We start from the raw sequence: 23820 nt of genomic DNA, 5'->3' as shown, positions 1-23820 counted from the left end.
ATTGATATTGGATTATGTGTATGTGTGTTGTCATATCAACTGTTTTTACATGCTTGAAAGAATAAATCAAATCAAATGAATGGACATGGGCTCCAGTGGACAAAACTACTACTACTACTACTACTACTGCTGCTGCTGCTGTTTAAGAGTCTGGTTGTGTGTACCAATGTGAATATTTGTTCATTGATTTCTAGGCTCAGTTTCTTCAGTGAACTTAAATTTCCACCTTATGAGTTGAGCATTGTCGTGAGGTTTCTGGGGCAGCAGTTTGACTTTCCTCCAATCTAGGAACTCGTGCAGTGTGTTGAAAGGATCCTGGGTGATGGGACATTTATCTGAGTCACTCCACACCTCCAGACCCACCAAGGCCACTCGGATGTTCAGGGCTCTGTAGAACTGAAGGGCAGCATGTTGATAAACAGACTCGTATGGAAAGAAGGACCAGGAGATTTAAACTGCTTAGATTCCATGAATGATCAAAAGACAATTATACAGGTGTGAAACACTAGTTTAACTTTACTTTATTACATTTCTCTATAGCAGCCCTGAATGCTTTCTCTGTGTGTGCATCAGTGAGAACATTTCTTTTCATGTTTTTACATAATTAGAGCACGTCTTTTCCATGTCTCTATCCATGCTTCCCTTAAGTAAATCTGCTCTGGCAAAGGTTACAAACAGACTAAAAGCAGCTGTTGTTTTAGGACATTAATACATCACACAGTCATCCCATTAATCTCTGCTGCCAGCAATATTTCTATTTTAAAAAGTGATTTATGTGCAAAGGGGAGAGGATGTTCTACCTTGTCCACATAATTGGCTATCTCTGCCAGTCTCTGTTTCACCTTCTCCAAGTCCTTCCCATGTTTCTGAAACTGAAAACATTACATGTAATCAATGGAAGAAATGGGAACATTTACTCTAAATTTACTACAAATAGCTTTTCTTACAAAGACATAAATGCTACTGTAGTCACAACTAAAATGAAAAAAGACACAGGGTGCCTGCAAATGCAATATTTTGAATAATAGGATGCTTAAAATATTAACAGGCAATGCATTTTATTGTGTATTAGGTAGGCTGTCAAGCTGTGACCATCTGGATCTAGAAAAATCTCCAAATGTCACAGTGACGAATGGCATGACAGCAGGGAGCAGGTATATTGGCAGATACAACAGCCTGCAAAGCTTTGGATCCAAACTGCAGCAAACTCAGACTTTGTATTGTCACCCTATTGTGTATCCACCTGCGTTGGCACTGGACATCTAAAATCTGAGCCAGACAACAACCGTGATCCCTTATTCTCCCCCCTCCAATTTCCTTTCTTACATCCTGATAAGAAGCATTAATCTGAGGGTTTGTCAGGAGAAAGACCCACAATAAGTTTGTCGGCGCTTATGGGAAACTCCTCTGTATCCACGTGGCTTTTTCCGTTTTCCTGCTCGCTCCGCTGGGAAACTGTTCAGCACTTCCTGTCAAAACGGAGCCACAGCCACCAGACCACACTGCTTGTTGCACACTGACCTAGTTCTGCAGCTCCAGAGGGACCTGCTCTACTGTTACTACAGCACACCCTGTTTTTAATGCTTAAACCAAGAAGAGTTTCTGAAACGTCAGTGTTGTGGTTTCTGTTGCTGAAGCACAGCATTTGTGAATGGAAGAAAGGTTGCTGTGTTACCTCTCTGTTGTCTGCCACTATGATCAGCTCAACGTATTTGGTGGTCTTCTGAGCATGCCTTTTATGCTGAGGCAAAAATAGAGATGCATCATGTTAGAAATGTGATGTTATTTGCTGAATGTTATTCACATCTTTCTAAAGATCTGGCTACTTTAAGCAGCAGCAAATAACATAAACACACAATTGAGATACTATCGCTTCCTGTGGGCCTACATGAAAAACCTAAGATGAACCTTTTCAAGTCTGCAAGATGTCAAAAATCATAAAGGAATAGTTTGGGAAATATGCTGAATCTCTTTTTTGCCAAGGATTATATGAGACTCTCAATACCATTCCTACGTCTGCACAGTAAATATGAAGCTATAGCTGGCTGCCAGTTAGCTTAGCTTAATACAAAGACCAAAAGCAGGGGAAACAACTAGGCCAGCCATGTATAGAGCAAACATAAATGTGCTCACCAAGCTCACAAAGTAACACATTATGTTATTATATGCATATATTCTTGGCTCATGGTGCAATGACATTCAGCAGTCACATAACATCCCACAAAACCACAGCTTGTTGATTTTATGCTTGTGTTTTTGTTTTGATTAAACATTGTAGATTTAATATGTTAATTTGTGAGCTTCAGGAGGTTCTGCTGGGTGAATTTTGTTAACTTTGAACAGAGCCAGGCCCCTGTTTTCACTGTTTAGTACTGTGAATATTAAGCTATACAAGCTTACACAGGTACAAGAGAGAGTCACCCACTGTCTCATCTAACTCTGACAGGTTTCCCAAAAGGTCAAGATATTTCTTTAAGGGAAAGCTGCAACTAAACCACCCGTATTTTTATTTAACTTCACGGTGAGTATTCTATGGAAAATCCAGGACTTCACACAAACAAACGCTTTAGCGGTCAAATACAAACATATTCTGCGATTCTTTTTTTGCCTGAGTGTCCCGTCTGTTAAGGGAGAACTGATGCCCTTATAAAATCTCAAAGCCCAGGTAATACTCAGGGGTCAGTAAGTGCTCTATGTTGGTAAAAATAACTTCCTAACTCAAATGGAGTTTTTAATGCCTGGGAATAGGGGCAGATGGATGCTGCACCTGCTCCATGCAAATCATCAGCCAAATCTTCAGTGTCAAGTCCAAAACAACGCCCTCAGAGAACTTATCCAAATTGGATTGCTTGCCAATTTGCTGATCTTTGGTCAAATGCCCATTTATCTTTCATCAAGTAAATATTAGTCTAACCCGTAGTCTAATATTAGTCTAATGCTTCGGAAACATCTGACAATCAAATACCACAAAAATGCTAATACTGATGACAATATAGGTCTGACCTATGATGCCTAAAGGCTCTAATACAAGCTTTGTAATGAAAACAAAAAATATCTCACCCTTGAGTGGAAGGAATGGAAGGGGCTTTTAATGTGGTCTTCAGGAGCAACAGAGGACATGTTGAAACCGTGGCCACAGGCTCCTGGAGTCAGTCTGAGTTCTTCCACTCTGTAGATGAAGTGGGCACCGGTGTCATGGCCAGACACCGGCTCAATGATGAACGTCTTGTTTTCAAGCACGATGAAACCTCTGCAGAGACAGCAGCACAAGTTTGAAAACAAAGCTTCAAAACACAGCCAATCTCTCAAATGAAAACGACTGAATGTAACTCACTTTAATGAAATGTGTGACAGCTGAGGCAGCGCTCAGCCCACTGTTACAGGAGCCAAGTGAAACTAACATTTTGTTATTATCTGGCCAACAGGGCCAAGCCACACAGAGCTTCTAATCACCAGCCATGTTAGGGTTGAAATCCTCATGGCTTTATGCACAAATGAGTTCAGTATTATTACACAGCAGGCTGCGTAATTTTTCACTGAAATGACGACATCTCCTCTTTAAGATCAAGAATATTTAGTCCACAAATTGTTAATAACGTTAATGTTCTTTGCCATTAGCTGTTATCATCTTCATAAAAGGTCGTCATTGCAAACTAAACATTTTCTGTTTCCAAAAATGTTTCCTTGATGTTTAATTAAGCAGGAGATGATGCTGTATGTCTTAAGACTTGGCTGATGGCCAGTTTGCAAATCTGCCAATTGTTGCTGGTCATTAGAAACAGTAAGATGCCAATTACCGCCAGAACGACTGCAGATACTTACCGGGTGCCACTGTGAACAAAAACAATGAGCCGTGACATTTTCTCCTATTCCTCACACATGAACTTACTGACTTAAGAGGTTTAACAGCAATGGGCTGCTGTGCAGTGACTCCAGTAAATATAAACACTGCAGTGGTAAATAGCACTTTAAGGGCAGCGTTGAGATGCTGCTCGAATACAAAATGATGGTCATGCATCTTACCGAAGCCCTGAGCAGGCGCTGAGGGTGACATCGGAGTTTGGATGTGCCTGCACTTCCCCATGGTAATAGCAGTTATTCTAGAAGAAATTGTACATAAAAAGCCTCAACATACTTGAGATGACAACATTTATGCAAAGAAGGCTTCCAACTCAATGGATAATGTGATTAAAAATTTGCCAAACCCAAAGCTGCTTGTTATATTTTCTGCAGCAGTAGCTCTTACCTGACATCAAAAGAGCGCAAGAGGACATGAAGCACTGGAAATATGCCGATGTTGTTCAAAGTTACTGTATATTCATTTAATTAGCATGCTCTGTAATTCTGTATATCATCCTCTCCCTCTCCATACAAACAGGACTTTTGAAATTAATGCAACCTACACAGTTTAAGGGAGAAGCAGATAAACTGACACGGATTGGAGGTTACAGTAATATGGAAATTGTTTTTCCTTCATTATTCTACCAGTCTAGTAGAAGGGAAAGGGGACATTTAAGGCTCATCACACAGAGTGAAAACACTGTTGTCTGGACACAATTAGGGCAGATGAAGCAACTCTTGTTAAGAAGGAACGCAGACCTCCAATTTACTGTCTTGCAGAGCTCCAGTCCTCTTAAATCAACTGTCTTTAGTCACTGTGCTGATCATTTCTCATTCCCATTATTGAACTGTGGGAGGAAATACTTCATCATTTCCAGCTGCATTTGCTTGGCAAGTACAGTGCAAGTTACTGAGCCAGGTGGTAATGGACTCAAGATTCATTACATTAAATATATAAAAAAAAAGAGCAGCTACAAAGGCTCTGTGCTTAGGCTATGCTTGACCTAGATTATTTCATCTTTCATAAAACAAAACATAAGGGAGTAAAAGTAATTATCTTTCTTAGTTAAGTCTAACTTTTACACTAGCTAAATGCATTCCAAGTGAAATAGCTTACTGTAAACTCGTTTTTAGTAATTTTCTGAAGCTAGAGAAATCAGAATAGCGATGGAAAACATCTTAGACAACCTGTTAGCATCCAGTGTTTCTGTTTTATATCTTTAAGTTTGGGAGGAAAACAAATTATTTCACCACATGTTTAATTATCTCTCAATTTTCAGTTCCTGCTTATGGTTCTTTTATAGCTTTTGATATGCGTGTTAGAGGAAATAAAAAAAAAAACATTTTCTCAGATTCTTCTGTCTCATCAGGTAATTCATAGAAAGTTTATATACAATAAGTTTTTCTGCTGATCCCTAATTTTCACACAGCTGCCTGCTGAGTTCTGTGCCTGAAAGCGCACAGCTGCATGCGACTTATCAAGGACAATAAAGTATGCCTGTTTGACAGCCTGATGCAATGCTCAACAGCCTCCCACTCAAAATTAAAGGTGAAAGAGGGAGTGTGAGGAAAGCACTGTTTGCACAACTTTGTAGGAAAATAGCTCTGTCAGTCACTGCTGAATTATCAAACAATTCTCCTCCAAGCTGTGAGTGACCTGTCAAAATGTCCTCACCTGCGTTCAATTATACAGTGACTTCAAACCAACTTTGCCACAAAAGGGCAAGAGATGAACGAGACAGAATGCTTGACGTCACTAATGGCAGGTTTCTTCAACACTACTGTAAGAGGTATTTGTTAGATTGTTATGTTACTGACAGGTATTATTTCATTACTTTATGTATTTGTTTAGATTAGATTTATTTAGCATTTTGTTATTTCCTTAGTTTTTTGCTCTTTATTAGTAGTTTAATCTATCTTGGGGGATATTTTGGAGATAACTGGTACCAAATAGGCAGGCATAGATAAGGCATACACTGGGAAGGGTTTATGGGTTTTTTTTACCAGTGCACACGAGGCAGGATTTCTTTGTTCATTTGTTTGCCTGCTTGTAATGAATGAATAAGCCTTAAGAGACACAATACATGGACTACGGCCTTCTTTTGCCTATGCACATCATTATCCCAATGGTGGATCAATAGCCTTTTGACTGAAAGTTTGGTAAAACTTTGATTTTTCATGTGGATAAATGGCTACTACATTCAAGGAAATGTTATCTTTCCTCTACAACGGCTGCTAAAATTGACTGCCTGTTGTTTTCCAGCGAAATCTTCTTTCAAACTTGACCTTGAACTAAAAATACCTTCATCATACCATGCAAAATCAGTTGTGTCCAGATTTTCATTTACAAGCCACATAAACTGATTTCAGCTATTTAAATACCATAATGAGTGGCCTTGATAAGTGCCAGAAATTCAAAATAAACATCAAGCCTTGCTCTATTTTTAAAATAGTGGCAGGCCCTTTGCTTTCCACAGCTTGTGTACACATGGAATCAAGCATGCAATTATGAACAGATCAGCAGTTAAAAGGGGATTCCATAATAAAATCCTGATTGAGATGTTGCTGGAAACACAACCAGCATGAAACACAGCTTATCATGAAGTAGGCCACACGATGGATGTCCTGCTCAGCAACAGCCGGGGGCTTTCATATAAACACTGGGTCACACTGTAGTCATTAAATAATCTAAATAATTAAAAATTAATTTCAAATCCTATATTTGATTTTTAACTAATGCACAACATACAGTGTAGATAATCATATATAATACTGATCCTCTATATGAAAAATAAAACAGGTCAGGGTCAGTTTTTACAGCACCACTGTAGAGCATCACTGCAAATCACCTTGACCATAAATGTCAAAAGCACTTGAGTGCCACCGTACCGTGAAGTTGTGAGCACCGATGACTGCACTTCCATCCTCCCGGTAATGAGTCTCTGTGTAATGACTTGCAAAAAGACCCCTACGAACAACAACAACAACAAAAAGGAAAGAGACATCAAATATTCAGGTATCTTTTCAGTGATGTGAATCCGAGTTCATATTTTTTAAAAAGCTGTGCCTTAAGATTAGTAGGAAAACCTTTTCTTGACTTTTTAAGTAGATTCAGTACTACTTGTAAGGATTCGGGTGATAACGCAGTCAAACTGTTTAGCATTCTGAGGGTAGGAGAGTCTTGATTTTCTGTGAATGTTTAAGGTGATTTGCCCGTGTCCTGAAATCCCCTGGCATTCAGCACAACCGAGTAGAATACCTATTGAGGTAATTATTTTTTGCATGTGTATAGGTGTGAATCTGTGGGCATATTTTAAACTGTGTCAGTTTGTATGTGCATTTTCCTCCCCAGGCCATGAGCAGATGGACTCAGTGAGCCTCACCCTGAGCACTGGCAGAGCAGTAGGAACACCCATCTTTTGCAGCTGCATAATCACAGTGACATCAGGCAGGATGATGTCAGGGTGTGTGTGTGTGTGTGTGTGTGTGTGTGTGTGTGTGTGTGAGAGAGAGAAAGAGAGATCAGGAGAGAGAGTGCGAGAGAGAAAAAAACGTGAGAAGAAAACGGTGAGAATGCAAGTGAGAATGCAGAAAAGTGACAAATACGTCTACATCTCTGCATGTGATATGATTTAAGAGTCATGTCCAAAATATAACAACAACCATGGGTGTCGCATACAAGCAAAACAGTCACCTTAAGTAGACAGGCTAAGTGCACAACTTCCATGTCTGAAACAAAAGTTTCACAAAAATATCACACACATTGCCTGACTTTTGCAAAACTTTAGCAAAAATTTGAGATTCATATATAAACAGAAGAGGAGATGGAGAGGACTCAAAAACTGGAACGCAGTGTTTGTCCAAATCACAGTGGGAATCGTTGATATCCCACAATGCTGTGCCTGCCATCCCACACAGCTTACATGTACCCAAAAACCAAAATTAGATGAGTGGATTAAGTCAATAATGTAGTTGCCCCTACGCCCCTCCCCCATACACTTTAGGACCACATAATATCTTATCTGGGCATTTAAAATTCATTTTTCTGACCTGTTTAAAACGATCAATCTTCTGTAGCTGAGGCTTGACCATGTTTAACATCATTAAATACTTATCACTTTAATGTGCCTTATCATACCATTAGCAAGCTCTAAACCAAATCTGATAAGCCAGAAATCACTTTAAAGAGCCCAGGATGTCTCATTAAAACTGGATGACACATCAGAGGGTAGAGTACAATATGCTTAATGGGAAATCTCATAATATCCATGTTTATAACTTCATTTGCAAAAGCAGTGTTTAAAAAGTGACACTGATAAACAGCCATTTCCCAATAAAACAACACTGCGCTATGTTTTTGGTTGAAAGGAAGGCAATTTTAAAATGCAATAAAATAAACGATGTGTTTTCAGTGACAACAGGATTTGTGTCATGTGAGTGGTAATTCCAAGTAAATGTTCCCGTGCTGTATTCTGAGGGCATGTTTGGGAAAGCCAGCTTATGGCAGCATGGCCCCTGGTACTAGGATACTGTATTAAAGCTGTGGGTTTTACATGATGGATTCTGCCTGTAATCAACTCCTTGGCAAGAGCAGATCGAGTTTATGAGGCCATGAATGTTTACGGCGTGTTTCACCCTTCCTTGCTGGTAATGTTTTAGCTTTGTGCTAAAACATCAGACCCTGCTGATAATCAGATGCTGGGTACAGACTGGCAGATTGACTATGCCCCTTTAAAAACAGAACTGGGTTTTACTTTTTATTTTTATTTTTTACTTTCAGTCAAATCGCACGCTTTCTGTATTCATAATAGATTTTAATTTGACATTTTCAATGAACACAGACAGAGAACTTTATCTTCACTTCACCTGAGATGTATTGGTCATGCTTTTCTACTAAGCCACAGTAATGGAAGAAAGCAAGGGTGCAGTTTCTCTCCGAGTAACAAAATGCTTCCATGCGATTGTATCTCTTTTCTTAGCAACAACTACTCAGCTCCATTCCTATTTTAATCAAGTGGAACACACAGTCAATCAAATGCAATTTAAATCAAGACCGTTTGGTGAGAATTTATCTGAAAATCACCACAGTTCTCACCAGAAATTTAGTGAGGAATGCTGCTTTCAATTTTCCTCCACTATGTTATAAGAGATGGTGAAATTTATGAATGGAACAGAATGCGCAGAGCTTCTGATGAATGTGCAAAGTGTCTTCTTTAATGTGTTTTCACTCCCTAAGAGGAAGATTATGGTCTCAGCTTCAAACTATCAATTTATTCTAAAATTCAAACTGTAGAATAAGTTGTAGCATGTTTAATGAAGTGTGCTGATAGTGCAGTATTAAGAACTAGATTTTTTTATTATAAACTTTTCTGAAAGAAAAACTTTACATTGTCCTTTTTCAACAATGTTATATAAATCCCCTATAATTATTTAAGTGAGTAACTACTGATTCTACGCTCTTAAATGTGTGTTGCAACCCATTAGACACAGTCTAACATCTAATTAACGATTCACTAATAGTTGCCCAGGTTAATTGTGATGAATGAGGGACTATTTAATAGCACCTTAGGGGAGGCAGAAAAGGTGGTTTCATCTTAAAAAACAATCTCCCATCTCTTTGATTCAGCAGCTTACAAACTGCTCTTCAGTATTAATTTAATTGACTATTTATTGCATAAATTACCCTTTCTAAAAGACAGATAAATAGTTTTCCACTTTCTTTTAGAAGCTAATATGTTTGTCCCCTCTTATAGTGTTTGAACATAAGCAGTGAGTTACTATTTGGAAAAGGCTTTCAAGTCGATCCAAATCAAAAGACACCTACACATCCTTTCCAAGAGCGCTCGTCGTGTTGTTGCAGTAGCTGATATAACCTTTCAACTTTTGATCCCTGATGTCTCAGATGTTCAGTTCAACGTATGCGCCTATTCCCTTTAAATCTCTTGACATTAGTGGCTTGCTGACATACCGTATATCCTTTCTCCGGTATCCAGAGAGGACAAAATGTTTGTGCACAATTAAAGTGCTGAGCCTCATTTACTGTACACATGTATATGGGACTCTATGCCTCATGTACACTAATATCTTGCCATTACACAAAGCCCCTTGAGCATGAAACCATTTGAGAGAAATGTGGCTCCTCTTGCAGTTTCTCTGCTTCCTTTGAAGAGCACCAACTTCACTGATTCCTTTTAATCCTATCTTTCCCCCCCAGGCTTAACCCAAAGCCTGCTGCTACTTATGGTACTGTATGCCCAACTCAAAGAAGCACCGACTACTACAGAAGAAGACAGAGATGAAGAAGAGAGGAGGAACTAAGCAGGTGTAGTTGACGAGTCTAATTCTGTTTCCGCATACAGCTGCAATCCAAATTGATTTACATACAGCTCAGTGTCCCTTCAGCTTAAGCTTGGCTGTGGCGAACGCACAAAGCCAGAAAAAAGTGAGACTTGAGAGGTGAGGATGGGAGGAGTAGAGGGACCAACGTCCAAATAACTGTAGCTTGTCATACAATTTGACAAATTCTTGGTGTTTTGTTGATTGAACAATCAATTCCCCTCCAAATCATAAGGTTGTGGATAAAGAAAATAATGTTAGCTGTAGCCCTACTTAGTTTAAACTATTAGCATGTCTGTACAAAATGTCATACCATAACTGTCAGTCTGCAGCACATTTGTGGTCTGAGCATCTGAGTTCTATCACTTTTAACTGTGGCTAGAAAGGCACATTAATGAGAAAGCAAGCTAAAATGTTCCAAGATAAATAGTCTAGTAGGCAGCAGACCAGTATGACGATGGGCCAGTCTTATTTAAATATTGACTAACCAAAGCCAAAATTGGCCTTTAATGAGTCAAGATTCCTCTTTGGTTAGTTAGAAGTTCTAGAGAAAGCAGGTTGGTCACTTTTAAATTACTGTGCCATATGTTCACAGAAGATGGCAACACTTCTCCTAAAATAACACTGAGATCATAGGGAAAAGAAAGAAATCCTGAGACAGCCATTTCTACCCAGTTGTTAGCAGACATTAAGGGCACAGAATGGCCCTGCAGATACAAATGTGACTCGGTGTAAAAGTGCTTTAAGTGTTCACTCTATTGTTGACATGCAGTTCAGATCCAAAGGAAAATGTGCCTTTTTCTGTTCAATCACCAAGAGAGTACACTCATTCCGCCAACACTGCCTCTTTGTGTCGCTCACCTCAGGCTTCAAGGCTGTGTGTGTGTGTGTGTGTGTGAGATGTGGTGCCCAAGGCGAGTGAAGTCATTGCATCAGTGAAACAACACACAAAGGGAGAAACAAGGCTCCCCACGCTAGAAAGCAGAAGTGAAGGATATGTTAGGGGAGGCCGTCCCGCTTTGACTCAGCTCCCACAGGCATTTATGGCAAAACACAAATGCCTGATAATAAATTCAAATGACATTTTTCTGCTGGAGCTACATCACTGACCATATGACTTATTTCATAACTTGTTACCAATGAAGAATGGAGGCCCCTCCTGAAAGATAATATACTTGGACTGACAGAAAGTAATAAGTGACAGTGAGGTCATATGATTGTTCTCCTTGGGCAATGGGAGACTGGTGAAGGTCAGTGACAGTTGGGAAATAGAGAGTATAATACCCATCTAAAAAGGAGACTTTTTAAAATATTGCTAATGTAATGCAGGTACCCATTGTCCTGAGACACTTTACCACACTTGAGTGAAAAGCTGTATTACTATACAAGACAAATGCCTTCAGAAAATGTCACTATTCATACTGTAGCATCAGATTCTGCATCAGTTGTTATATATTTTTCTACTGGGCGAGTCTCAAGAACTCACAGTTCATTGGAAACAGTTCAGGATATGCCCTGTCCCTCTGGCTTATTATATCTGAAAAGGGCTGTATTCTTTTATAACATGGCAATGATAACCTTATCTATTAAGCTTCCAGATATGGTTTTACCACCAGCTTTTTACTGGCAGTACTTTCTTACTAGCATAGAATTTTAAAAACACCTCAAGAACTGATAACAGAATTTTGGTTAAAAATGCATGGCTGTAGGTGCAAAACAAGAATTCAAAATGTTATAGTGTCAAGCCTCCAAGCTTTTTATGCTTCTAACAAAAGCACATGTCAGTTCGGGTGTATGTGACACACTGCAATTTGTACTGAAGCTACAGTATAACTGCTATCATTTCCCTTGGTTGTGAAGTAAATGGCATCCACAGCTAACAGTTGTCAAAGAATGACCCGTTTCACAGCTGCTGGCCAACACATCCAGAGTATTTACCACCAATAAAAAATTCCCACAACAAACATATTTTTCTTTGTAACTGTATGAAGAGCATGTCGTATTCTCCCTGGACCCTTAAAAGTGAAAATTTTGTTAATTCAGGTAGAGGGATATTGTTCTTAACTGCAGTAGAGTGAAAGTCAACCCTGCACATCCAGGCCAGTCATCTAACTTCCCTCTGGGTATTTGGTCAGCTCCTATAATGCAGCCTCAACCTGCCCAACTTGTGCAAAATCAGCTGCTGGCCTTTGTATCCTCTCCAGATATTGCACCACTGAGGCTGTTTGCTGTAATTAATGCACCAAGCTGTCATAGCTAAATATTAGACCATTGTGAAATGTGTAGCTAAAGGAGTTCATCACCCTAACAAAGGAGCACAGAGTATTTCTGAGCCATTAGAGGCAACATCAGCAACACTAACAAGCAGTGAACCATACAGGCTTTTGATTGCAGCCTTTGTATTTAAAAGTATGCTCTTTGTGGCAGAGCACTGAATACATCAATCCTGATTAATCTAATCTATGGTGGTAACTAATGCCAATAGTTACATATTTAAGTAACACTTGTGCTGAATGTCTTCCATCACGACTGACTAAGAGTCCAAGTCCACCAACCACTCATCTCTTGCCTAGAGGATTAGTCTTTTCTGCATTTAGAAACTAGAATTACCACCTTGCAGTTGTAAGAATAAATGATTTTAAATGCTTTTTTGGTTTTTGGCTAAATGGAAATCATTATTTTGACGTGTATGATCCTAGTGAATATTTTCCAGTGAGAAACATACCATCTTCACTTATAAACTATTTGCAGTGGAGTACAGAGGATTGATAAAGAGGTTTGTCATAGCGTGCGTCACCTGGAGCTCAATATATCAGCAAAACCACTGAGCTTGTGGTTAACTACCATAGGAACGAGGGGCTCCATTGTTCTAACTGTCAGAGAGAGTGAAGAGGGTGGACACATACAGGTACTGTAGCTTGGGCTCCAAATCAATAATAAAAAAAAACAAAAAAAACAAAACTGGACTGCACTGAAGCTTTCTTTAGGAAGGGACAAAGCTGAAGATACTCCTCTATAAATCAAAATACTCATAAAATATCACACCATAAACTCTACCCTTTGCACAAAGGTTGATTATTTGCATGGATGCCAAACAGGACACAAGAGGTTCTTCAGCATACTGAAGCTGATATGTGGATAACTATTTTGTGCGGTAGCATCAAAGTTTCATTAAAAGTTTGTGAGAAAGAAGTATTCTAAATAACTTCTGGAAATAGTTTTTTTATGCCTGCCCAATACTGAGATGAACTTGTTTTTTTTTTGCTTGTGCTGCTTCAATATTCTCATCCATAACAAGCTACACACCGGAACTAATGAGTGACTAGGGATCTTCAAGGGAGGCGGTCCATTATTATTCATTGAAAAAGAGTAAACAAATGCATAAATGTTAATGTCAGAGGGTTCCTATCTGTCCAATTAATCCATGGTGGCTCCCCTGGGCAGCCTCATTGTTCAGCCATACTTTTTTTGTCTTTAGGGAATATATGCAATTAAAAAACTGAGCAGAAAAAAATATTAAAGATGTTTTTGTCTTTCATTTTTCTTTTTTTCATTTGTCTTTCATTTTTGACTTCTTCTGGCTTTGGGTTCAATCCCTCAAAAAACACACATGAAATAACTGGTGCATATCAATATAAATCAACCCCTGCTCTCCCACAATGGCATCAATCCATGCCATCCAAATATTTCACCTTTTTGAAATACTAAAAGCCTGCAGACACCTTGAAATTTCAAGCTATAAGGAGTGCTTGTGCTGCATAAAACAACTGCTTTAATATAACATGCCATCGCTCAGCTGACTGCACACATCCCAGACCATCAGCTCTCCAGTCACCGGCCCCATGGAGCATTCTTCCCCTCCCTCTTAAAGAACGTCTCACATCATTAAACCCTCTTTACGCTTTCATGGATGCTGCACTGACTCTTCAATAAGATAATAGCATGCAATCTGTCATTCTCCAACCCATTACCTTGCAAACATAGTGGAGATGGAAACTTTCACTTGGCACTGACATATCATTTTAACATTGGGATCAGGGTGAGCAATCTGTCACTGATACTGATGCAGTGTAATGCAAGTCATTTTTGCTGCTGGGTATGCCAGTTATTGGACAAGCTATGGGTAATAAAACAACAAAGTGCTTTTGAGTTAACCAGCTCCCTGATTTTGGGTTTTAGCTGCAAGACTCTTGACATTTCCCTGATAACTACGGCCAGTGTGACCAGTCTGGGGCTGGTAAATACTGCACAACATTTATTCAACCATTGACCACAAGCTACAGAAATCATAAAGCCAACGGTCTCCAATAAGGTCTGCAAAAGGCTTATAAAATCTGTCACTGGTCTTCACAAGTAAAAGTTCTGTGTGTATTACACAGGTCACTGCAGTGGTGCTAATACTTGTATAGCACTTTTCTATACATTAATGTGCACCCAAAGTGCTTTACACTCCCATTCAACCATTTGCACACACAAATGCTCACACATTCACACACCAACATTATCATCAGGGCCAATAGGGGCTCAGTGTCTTGTTCAAGGAGACTGACATTTTGACTGGAGAAGCTGGGAATTGACCCAACAGTTAAGAGACAATGCACTCTACCTCCTGAGCCACAGCTGCCCATACAGTATAAAGGGACAACATGAGTCAATAATAACATTTCTAAAGAAGTCAGGCAAGGCAAAAAACACACACTGATATTCTCTGTCACTAATAATTTTGAGAATCAAACAAAAACAAAATAAAAGGGAAAATGAACTGAATTCAAACTTAAGGTGGGGACATACTTGAGGACTAGATGAACCTTTCTAAAACTGGACAGGCTACACTTAAAGAAATATTTGAAATATTTAATGATTTGCAGGTGATTTTCTAGCACTAAAAGAACGTTTACCATTTTCAGTACATAATTATTTACGTCTCTGCAGATTTGTTCCAGAAATACATATGGTCCATGGATTCATTGTCCAACAACACAACAACAAACAGACCAAGTATGACAAAAACTTCCCCTCTATCAGTGATGTCATATGATGCACTTCCTCTTGATCTCATTTTCCAAGGGACATCTGGACGTACTGTGAACACAGATTTCCTACGTGCATGCAGAACTACCCAATGTGCATGTCTGTGCATTCGTATGTATACACTTCTGATCTTTTGAACTGATAAGCACAAGCCTTCAGTTCACTGATAAAGCTGTTACAGTATATTACAAGGTGATATGTATTTATTATGTTTAGTTGAAATACATATTTGATTTCAGAGAGGCACACTGCAATATGTATGGATCTGGAACATACTGTATAATACCAGTCTGAAACACTGCAGACTTGGCTTCAGCTCCTTTCAATAATCTTTATAATCTGTATCTAATATCACCTGTAAGGGCTGATAGCATGATGTGCAATATTGATGGCATTAACCATATCAAATGAGACAGCAGCTGAGCTGTGCCTTATTTCTCACGGGTGCACCACAAATGATCCATTCTCTCTGCTGCACTGAGAAATAAAGGACAGGAATCGCACACAAAGTTATTTCTTTTTTGAAGAGAATTTCTCATTAAAGTTTTTATGGGTCAGGGTGAGGCTGCGTGTGAAACAGGATTATGATGCCATCTACTGCAGGCTGATTCCTTGGCCTATGAACTGTCATTTGATGACAAAATGCAGTGGCAAGGAAAAGTAATGGCACCGTTTACAATTCCCTGGTTTTCTGCATAAATTGGCTGTGAAATGTGATCTGGTCTTCAGTCACAAATATCAACAAACACAATATTTCCAAGATGATAAAACACAGTCATGATCTTTCATGTCTCTATTGAACATGCCCATTAAACATAAAAAGTGATGGTGGAAAAAGTCATGGCAACACCAGGCTTCTGATGTCACTAAACGTCAACTGTAGTCAGGTGTTAACAAGCCTGAAAACCAGGACATTGTAAACAGTGCCATAATTTTTCTTGCGACTGTATACACTTCCTTTATACTGTATATGCTGTATACTGTCATAGACAAATGCATGAAATTTCAATATTACAGGTCGCATATGCATTTTATTATCTTGAAAAATCTATCCACATGCTTCAAGGTAATGCAATCACTCATGTACCACAGTCTCAGGGATGTGTTAACTGCTGATGCAGATGAATGATGCCCAAGATAAATATGGCTATTATGCATAATCAACATCTGTAGCTCGACCACATCAAAAATGCCAACACAGATAATAAATTTGACTCACCTATACCAAGTAATAGTTCATTCCACTGAAACAGAGAGAGATAGAGAGACTTGGAGCTAGCTTGGGCTCTGATGCTCAGCCCTGACACCATCAGTCAAAAACTGTCCCCCTAAAGCACCACCACAGACTGTGCTCTTTCTTCTATTTTGCATTGTCCTTCAAGACAGGGCAACCTTCCCCCAAGGGCACACTGCTTTATCCACAAACTCTTTAGCCAACTAATTAAAGATGGCAGGAGACAAAATGCAATTACTATGTGGTCCATGCTTAACAAAAACAACAACTACAATGTCAGAAAGAGGTGAAATTCACAACCAGCTCAATACTTCAGATGTGTATTTTGTGACAGTCGTCTCGCCTAACATGCACACAATCTTAAAGGAGAGTTGGAGTAGATCTGACTGTTTTTCAACCTGACACTGACAAAAAGCCAACAGTAGTTTAAGGATTTATGGTGACAGTAGTTAACTTCTGTAAAACTCTTGGATTAACCTGGTGGGGGATTTTATTTCAGGCACCACTGAGACAATGAAGCTAGGAAAGACGACATACATAATAGATCCCCGAGTTTGAATGACTGCAGACTGCATATCCATTTCTAATCTTTTGCAGCAGAATGTTAGAACTCTGGAAGCATTCTGTTCTCTGTCACAGCAACTGACAGACACACAGTGGAAGTGTGCTGTTCATGTAACAAAGTAATTACCAGGAATGTGGGCATGCATTGCAAAATATATTTTATTAGCCAGTGCAGTGTATTGCCCACTGATGTTGAGCCAGATGTCAGATGACCCTGTAATTTATTATTCTCTCTCTCTTTTTTTTTTTTTTTGCCAGCGTCCTCTGCATCTTCAACCCTGCTGTGTCGACACAGCGGCACAACTTAAAGCAGAAGTTCACATTTTGCTAAACACATGAATATGTTTAAAAACATAATGGGAGAATTTGATGAAAAGATTGATACCACTGTTACACCTGTATGATAAATATGAAGGTAAACACAGCTTAACTTTGCACAAAGGGAAAGAAGAAGAAAAACTGCAAACTTGGCATAAAAAGTTGCATCTAGTTTATTTAATCTGTAGAAAACTTGAAGTCTGGAAACAATATGTTTGTTTTTGTTATACAGATCAATGGCATCTCCCCCTCCCCCCCAGTTTCTGGTTTTTAATCAACAGATACAAGACAGTAGAAATCTTTTCGCCTAACTGCCAAAAAGCAGAAAAGCATATTTCCAAAATGGACTATTTCTTTAGCTGAAATCTGGGTTCAAGTTCCCCCCCCCACACACACAGTTTGGTGTTTGACTGAACATAGCCTAGGTAGCATGTACTACTTGCACATGCAGTTTTCTCTGCTATGCTGTCTCATAACGGGCCATCAGACAATAATTGGCATACACAATAAAGCAAAACAGGAACACCCTGCTTGTAGGTGACTGGTGTTTAACCTTGTAATAATGCATGAATTGATTGCGACAGGCAGGACTAAATGCCTTGGCATCCAAAGTAAAATCACACAGAGACTTGGCAACAAAAAAGTCTACATGTGTTGGCACCAAAAAGCAGCCTGAGGTCCAACGTTCCCCACCAGTGGCTTTGACAGGGTTTCAGGTCGCATGGTGACAGAAGAGCTGCTCAGTGAAAACACGGGCATACATGTGAAGAGCGTGGGAGGAAGGGACAGAAAGAGCCGGCAGGAGATAGGGGGTATGAATAACTGAATATAGGCAGAGAAACGGCAAGACGTGACAGGAAGAGAGCATGAGAATGTGATCGCCAGAGTGTGGGAACAGAGGAAGTAGGAGTGATGGAAGAGGAGCTATGAAAGTCAGCAGCAGAAGAAGACTGCCAAAGTGTTACTCATGATGTTTGCTGCTGCTCAGCATCCACAATCTACTTCCTGACCTCATTCAAGTCAACAGGTAAGCAGGAGTTTATTGAGACTGTGTAGAAACCTATTATTACTGACTAGTTACACATATAAAAAGTTTTTTTTTCAGCCCTAATTAGCCATCTGAGTAGACAGACAAACAAACTACAGGTAGCAGCCAATTCTTTTCCATATAAAGAGTGGTCCTGAAAGACAGAACCGCATACCGTTCAATCTCATATTTTGACAGATCCAATTAAAGTGCAAAAGGAAACCGTAGATCTCTCCTTGTCATCACTGAACGGACACGGTAATAATATACTTCCTGTATCGTACCGCACATTGAGAGAGATCTTGTCATTGTCAGCTGTGTTTTTAAAATAGCATGCATCTTCTTCACATAGAAAAAAAACAGGACGCTACTATGGGATTTTTTTTGACAAAAACATAATGATGTTGTTTAGATGTGGCCATGTTTTGCAAAAAAACTCTTTCCTCTTTCCTGCCACAAAAGAATGAAAGGAAATGTTCTCATTGGGAAATGCATGGTTTTCTATAGAGAGTGTGAAGATCCAGCTCATTGTGATTTAAAGAGAAGAGCTGATAAAAACTGAGCATATGAGAAAATACCTGCAGAGACTTAGGATGACAATGCATCTTTGCATACCTTAAAGAAAACCATGTTCAGAAATGTTAGCACAGGCGTCAAAAAGAGAATATAGGAAAAAAGCACATCTTCAAGGTAATTTTATGGAGCTATAATGCTGGGAATGCCAATTTGTCTGCTAAAACAGCTGCTAGCCTGGGAAAGTAATTTCCTGCCCGTCTTCTATAAATGGACCACCTTCAGTGGAAGCCCCATTGAAAGCAACCTACAAGCAACCCGACAGGCACTGTATGCAGTGCATTCTGGGTGGTGCTTATTTAGAGTGATGGGGAAATGTACAACAGTTTTCTCAATAATTGCATGTTTACTACACAGGTGGTCTAATTTTATGAAATTATCCCTATTCTAGCAGTGAAGTTCCCCTTATTTCAGCACAGCCTAGGATTTGGTTATGCTGTCTAATGTGAGCAAACTGCTGTTTAACTGACATTACTGAGTCCATGTTTAGACTTTAGGTCTATTCTCTATTTGTAAAACTAAAAGTATGTTTTAGTACTTGCCTGTATATCATAGCTGTCGCTTTTGGCCATAGTGACATTTACTATGTAAAAGTTACATCTTAAAATGAAAATGACAAACACTTCTTAGAAGCCAAAAATTATAATACTAGATACAGAAAACTTCACTAAGCATGGCCAGCTGTACATCTTTGACACTTCTTTTCTCTGTCACTTTCTTTCTCTCTCTCTCTCTCACACACACACACACAAGCACCCTGGTCACCCAAACTTCAGTGCTACTGAAGTCTTTAATCAAGACTAATCTGGATGTCCCATATGACCACCATTAATCATTTGAAACTGGCCAAATGTGCCATTGATCAATGCTGTATATCAAAGCAGCTGCTGCTGGCACGAGCCTCTATGTCTAACACAGTGCAAAAAAGCTAATGTTTACTCTGAATGGACCATTTTGGCATCTACATTCACAAACAGAGACATCTGAACTGAGCTTTACAGAGCTCTTGCTTTGACAACTGCTATGATGGTGCTTGTGACAATGCCTGCTAAAAGTGACTGTGAAATACAGCGGCAGTCCTCTCACCACTACTCGGATATTCTTTTTGTTCAGACAGTTTGATCCCAGTGGTTGGCAGGAAGACAAAAGAGATGGCCTCTGCCAGCCAGGGAAATCAGATTCAGTCCAAGCTGAAGCATTTGTGAAATGAACAAAAAAAAATTGCTGTGCAAAAGTAAAGAGACTCTGATTCTCTTACACACACACACAAACAGGAACTACATTCAAACTTTGTGTACACTACTTACGGATGCGCTCCCCTCACTCATACAACCAACAACAGTGGACTCCCACCGATTTTTCTGCTCATTAAATCTATACTTGTCTTGCTGTAGCCAGGATTTCCTGGGACAGGGCCAAGCTTCTAACAAACAGCAGGTTATTAATTGGATCTAGTAGCATGTTTATATTGGTGAGGAGCAAGATCATTTCACACTGGCCTTGGAACAGGTGTGCACTGCACCAGTGCCAAATGAGCAAATTCTCAGAAATTTAAGAAAAACTAGATTTACCACCTTTCAGTTGTATGTTTCTGCCAAACAGTCAAGTTGTAGTTTACATGCATGTTTGTCAGGACTATAATATTTGCAGTGAACCCACTGGGTCATCCTTGAACCCACTGTGACGAACGTGAAGTCACACTGACCTTGGCCTTTGACCACTACAATCTAATCAGTTCATCCTTGAGTCCATGTGGATGTTTCTGCCAAATTTTAAGAAATCCTTCCAAGGCTTCCCTGAGTTATCACGTTCACAAGAATGGGTCAGACAGACAACCTTAAAACATACCTCCCGCCACAGCGGCACTACTTACTGTTCTCTGCATTCATTCATCTCCACAGCGTCAACACTTGGTTATTTATTCTTTCTCTTGATTCAGCATTTTTAATCTCCAAACATTCAATGTTTTCACCGCATTCTTCTTTAAGTAGCATTTGATTAATTACTTCTACACTGCATTGATTTTGTTTCTCTCACATGTGACGCAAACCAGTCATGCCATTGTTGATGCATAAAAATTGGTAAAGTCTAAACCTTCGTTTTGAGCTTTATTAAAAGACAAACTTGTTTTTAAACACAAATCTCTTGCACCATTAAACATGAAAGCTGCCATTGAAAAGTAAGATGTAGCTATGGGAAATATCCAGTGAAGACATCCACGCCGACAACATCTGTCAGCAAGTTAAGAGAGAATTAAAAAAAAAAAAACACTGCATGCAACACCATCTAAAGTGCTGCTGTTATGAAAACTGTCTTTAACTTCCATTTTTGTTCTTGGAGAAGATTAATAAATTTTAATCCTAAAAAGGACCAACTTTTAATGCTAAGCAATTCAGCGACACAGGATTGGTTCAGCTATCTTAAAGTGTGCAATATGCACAAGTTTAATGTATCTACAGTAAAAATTATCAATGGACTTAGTGTTCTCAGATACAAAATATTATTGTAAATTATTCAGAAAAACCTCAAGGTGTCTCTACATCCTAAACATTTTCCTTTCATACTGAACGGTTGTAGCCTCAACAAAACAGACACAGAGGTCAGAGACCACCTGTTCTGCGTTGGCTGAACTGATGAGGCGATATCAGAGGACACATCTGTTCTGACAGGCTACAGGCTGGATGGGAATGGCAGCACGCTCCCAGGCTTCTGGTTGGTGATGGATGACTCACAGCTGATACTAAGGTCACCAGAGGTCACATGGAGAATGGGTAACAGAGGGGCCAGTCAAAACAGTGTTTCTCTAAGGAGTGTACAATTTCAAGGCAAGGAAAATATAGGACCTTTTATCTTTTTTGGCAAGTAATTTGAATTGTGTTGGTGAAGGCTGGCAGGAGATCTTGAGTTATGGGTGAAGGGAAATAAGCTGGAGGGTGTTTGAGTTATTTGTTAATCTGTTTGCACATTAGTTTTTTTTAAATCTTTTATATTTTCAGTATTTCAGAGTAGCTGGCTGTTACATGCAAAGATAGATTGAAAAAGCAAATCAATATTAGCAGATTCACTTCTAAATTTTAGCAATACCAATTGTTTTTCCATTTTCAAAAACTAAGGCTCTGCAGTGTGAAAATATCAGCGGTCCGATTTGTGGTGTTAAAATACATCTTCACTCCCTCTAACAAGAAGGGAAACGAATCTTGAGTTAGCAAAGCCAGCATTCTTGTAAGATTGTACATTTCCGCAGATATGTAACCCGGCCTTTATTCTGGCACCCACTTTATTCTGGCTTTACAGCAAGCATTCATCTCTATATGAAACAGTTTGTACATGCACGTGTGTGTGTGTGTGTGTGTGTGTGTGTGTGTGTGTGTGTGTATCTACATGTATATATGAACTCCACATGATCCCCACCCCTCATTTTATAACTCACTGTGTTATTTCCCAAAGCCTGGGAGGGAGTGGGGTGGTGAGCAGAGAGAGAAAGCAAAGGAGGGGAGGACAAGCACATTCTCAGAGCTCTCCTTTGCCTTATTCTCTATCAGCTTTCATCTCTCAGCCCATCAGAGAGACTGAACCATAAAAGAGTTCAATCACTAGGAGACATATTATTTTCTCCCTCCTTGAATACACTACATCATAGCCCAGACCCATACAACTTCTCCTCCTGTTGCATATGTAATTCCAACCAGCCATAGCTGGAAGCCTGGGTTTCTCTTTTAACTCTGTGTGTTATTAACATAATAAATATATAGTTTCCTCTGTCCTGGTGTTCACAATGAGTATGGAATAAGAATGAAAATAAATCAGAGGAAAACTCACTCATTTTTCTCTAGCAGCAGGATCAGCTGTTCACCTTCCGCACGCAACAGCAGCTGGAGTGACGCAGGATAATTCTGAAAGATGAGAAGAGTGTTAGGGTGAAGACCAGATCTGACACATCCTGCCAGTAGATCAGCATTTGTGTGGAGCTTCACCTTACTTTGACACACAGGCTGTATACAAGGCAGGATGTGGCAAGGCACAATAGTGTTAGAGGAACAGGAAGAAAGTGTCCACATCCTACACTTCCCAAATCTGCACAGGCCACAAAAGTACGCACACCGGACTAGGTAACACTGTAGTTATCAGAGTGAAGCAGTGCCTCTGCAGCAGGACAGAAATAAAGTGCCTGAGGCTTATGACAGAATATCATCATACCACTCTTACAACATGAGCAAAATAAACAAAGAATGACATGAAGAATGTATAAGGACAGCAGAGAGAAATGACCAGACGTGCAAAGTGAGGTATAGGCATACATTTATGCATTATCAGCACACTGTCCTTGTCCTTTAAACATTTCTTATGTCTGCTGACCAGTACTTTTGGGCTATTTGAGAGTCACTGTGTCTGCATTTGTGTGTACAGCAAGTGTGGTTCCAGGTATGTGATGTCACATCATCCATTCAGCAAAAACTAATTAATGATTCTCCAGTGCTTTACAGCTGCTTGATAACCATCACAAGGAGCAGTTACCTAAAATCAGGTAGGTCTTAGTGCAATCTCTGATTAAAAGAAAAAAAAAAAACTAAATCAAATCACCAGCTGTCCTAGTGAAGGGTCTTACTGTATGTCAGCAGTAGTTGGAAACAGGGTGTTTAACTCTATAAAGCTGAAAGTTTAATTTCCCTTGTGTCTATGTGACATATTTGTAATAAAAAAATGTAATTAAACATCACAGCCCTTTTCCTCCTAAATGATTTTGAAAGAAAAGCACAAGGCTGGAAAAAAATAAGTCTCAGATGGTGACTTCCATGCACCAGAAAAAAAAATCTGATTGCTCAGGGAGTTTTCAACACCTACACATTTTCCTCCTCTGGAAAAGTTTCCTCAAGTTGTGGAGGGGGTTGTTGAATTT

General features: G+C 39.4%; 1 protein-coding gene across 3 annotated transcripts in view; it reads right to left on the bottom strand.

Annotated features, from left to right (window-relative positions):
- The window catches only part of adam12b (ADAM metallopeptidase domain 12b), a 72194-nt gene that overhangs the window by 31433 nt on the left and 16941 nt on the right, over positions 1 to 23820 (bottom strand). For all 3 annotated transcript variants that reach the window (XM_020604397.1, XM_020604391.1, XM_020604405.1), the window contains exons 3-9: positions 22743 to 22816; positions 6730 to 6808; positions 4024 to 4100; positions 3061 to 3250; positions 1676 to 1741; positions 801 to 872; positions 227 to 396 (exon numbers count right to left, since the gene is read on the bottom strand). In XM_020604397.1, coding sequence (XP_020460053.1) covers positions 227 to 396; positions 801 to 872; positions 1676 to 1741; positions 3061 to 3250; positions 4024 to 4100; positions 6730 to 6808; positions 22743 to 22816 — 728 coding nt within the window. The remainder of the gene's footprint in view (positions 1 to 226; positions 397 to 800; positions 873 to 1675; positions 1742 to 3060; positions 3251 to 4023; positions 4101 to 6729; positions 6809 to 22742; positions 22817 to 23820) is intronic.

The sequence above is a fragment of the Monopterus albus genome, unplaced genomic scaffold, assembly GCF_001952655.1.
Source record: "Monopterus albus unplaced genomic scaffold, M_albus_1.0 scaffold3.1, whole genome shotgun sequence".
In the NCBI taxonomy this organism is placed as follows: Eukaryota; Metazoa; Chordata; class Actinopteri; order Synbranchiformes; family Synbranchidae; genus Monopterus; species Monopterus albus.
The sequence above is the reverse complement of the archived record's forward strand: the minus strand, read 5'-3'. Positions and strand labels throughout refer to the sequence as shown.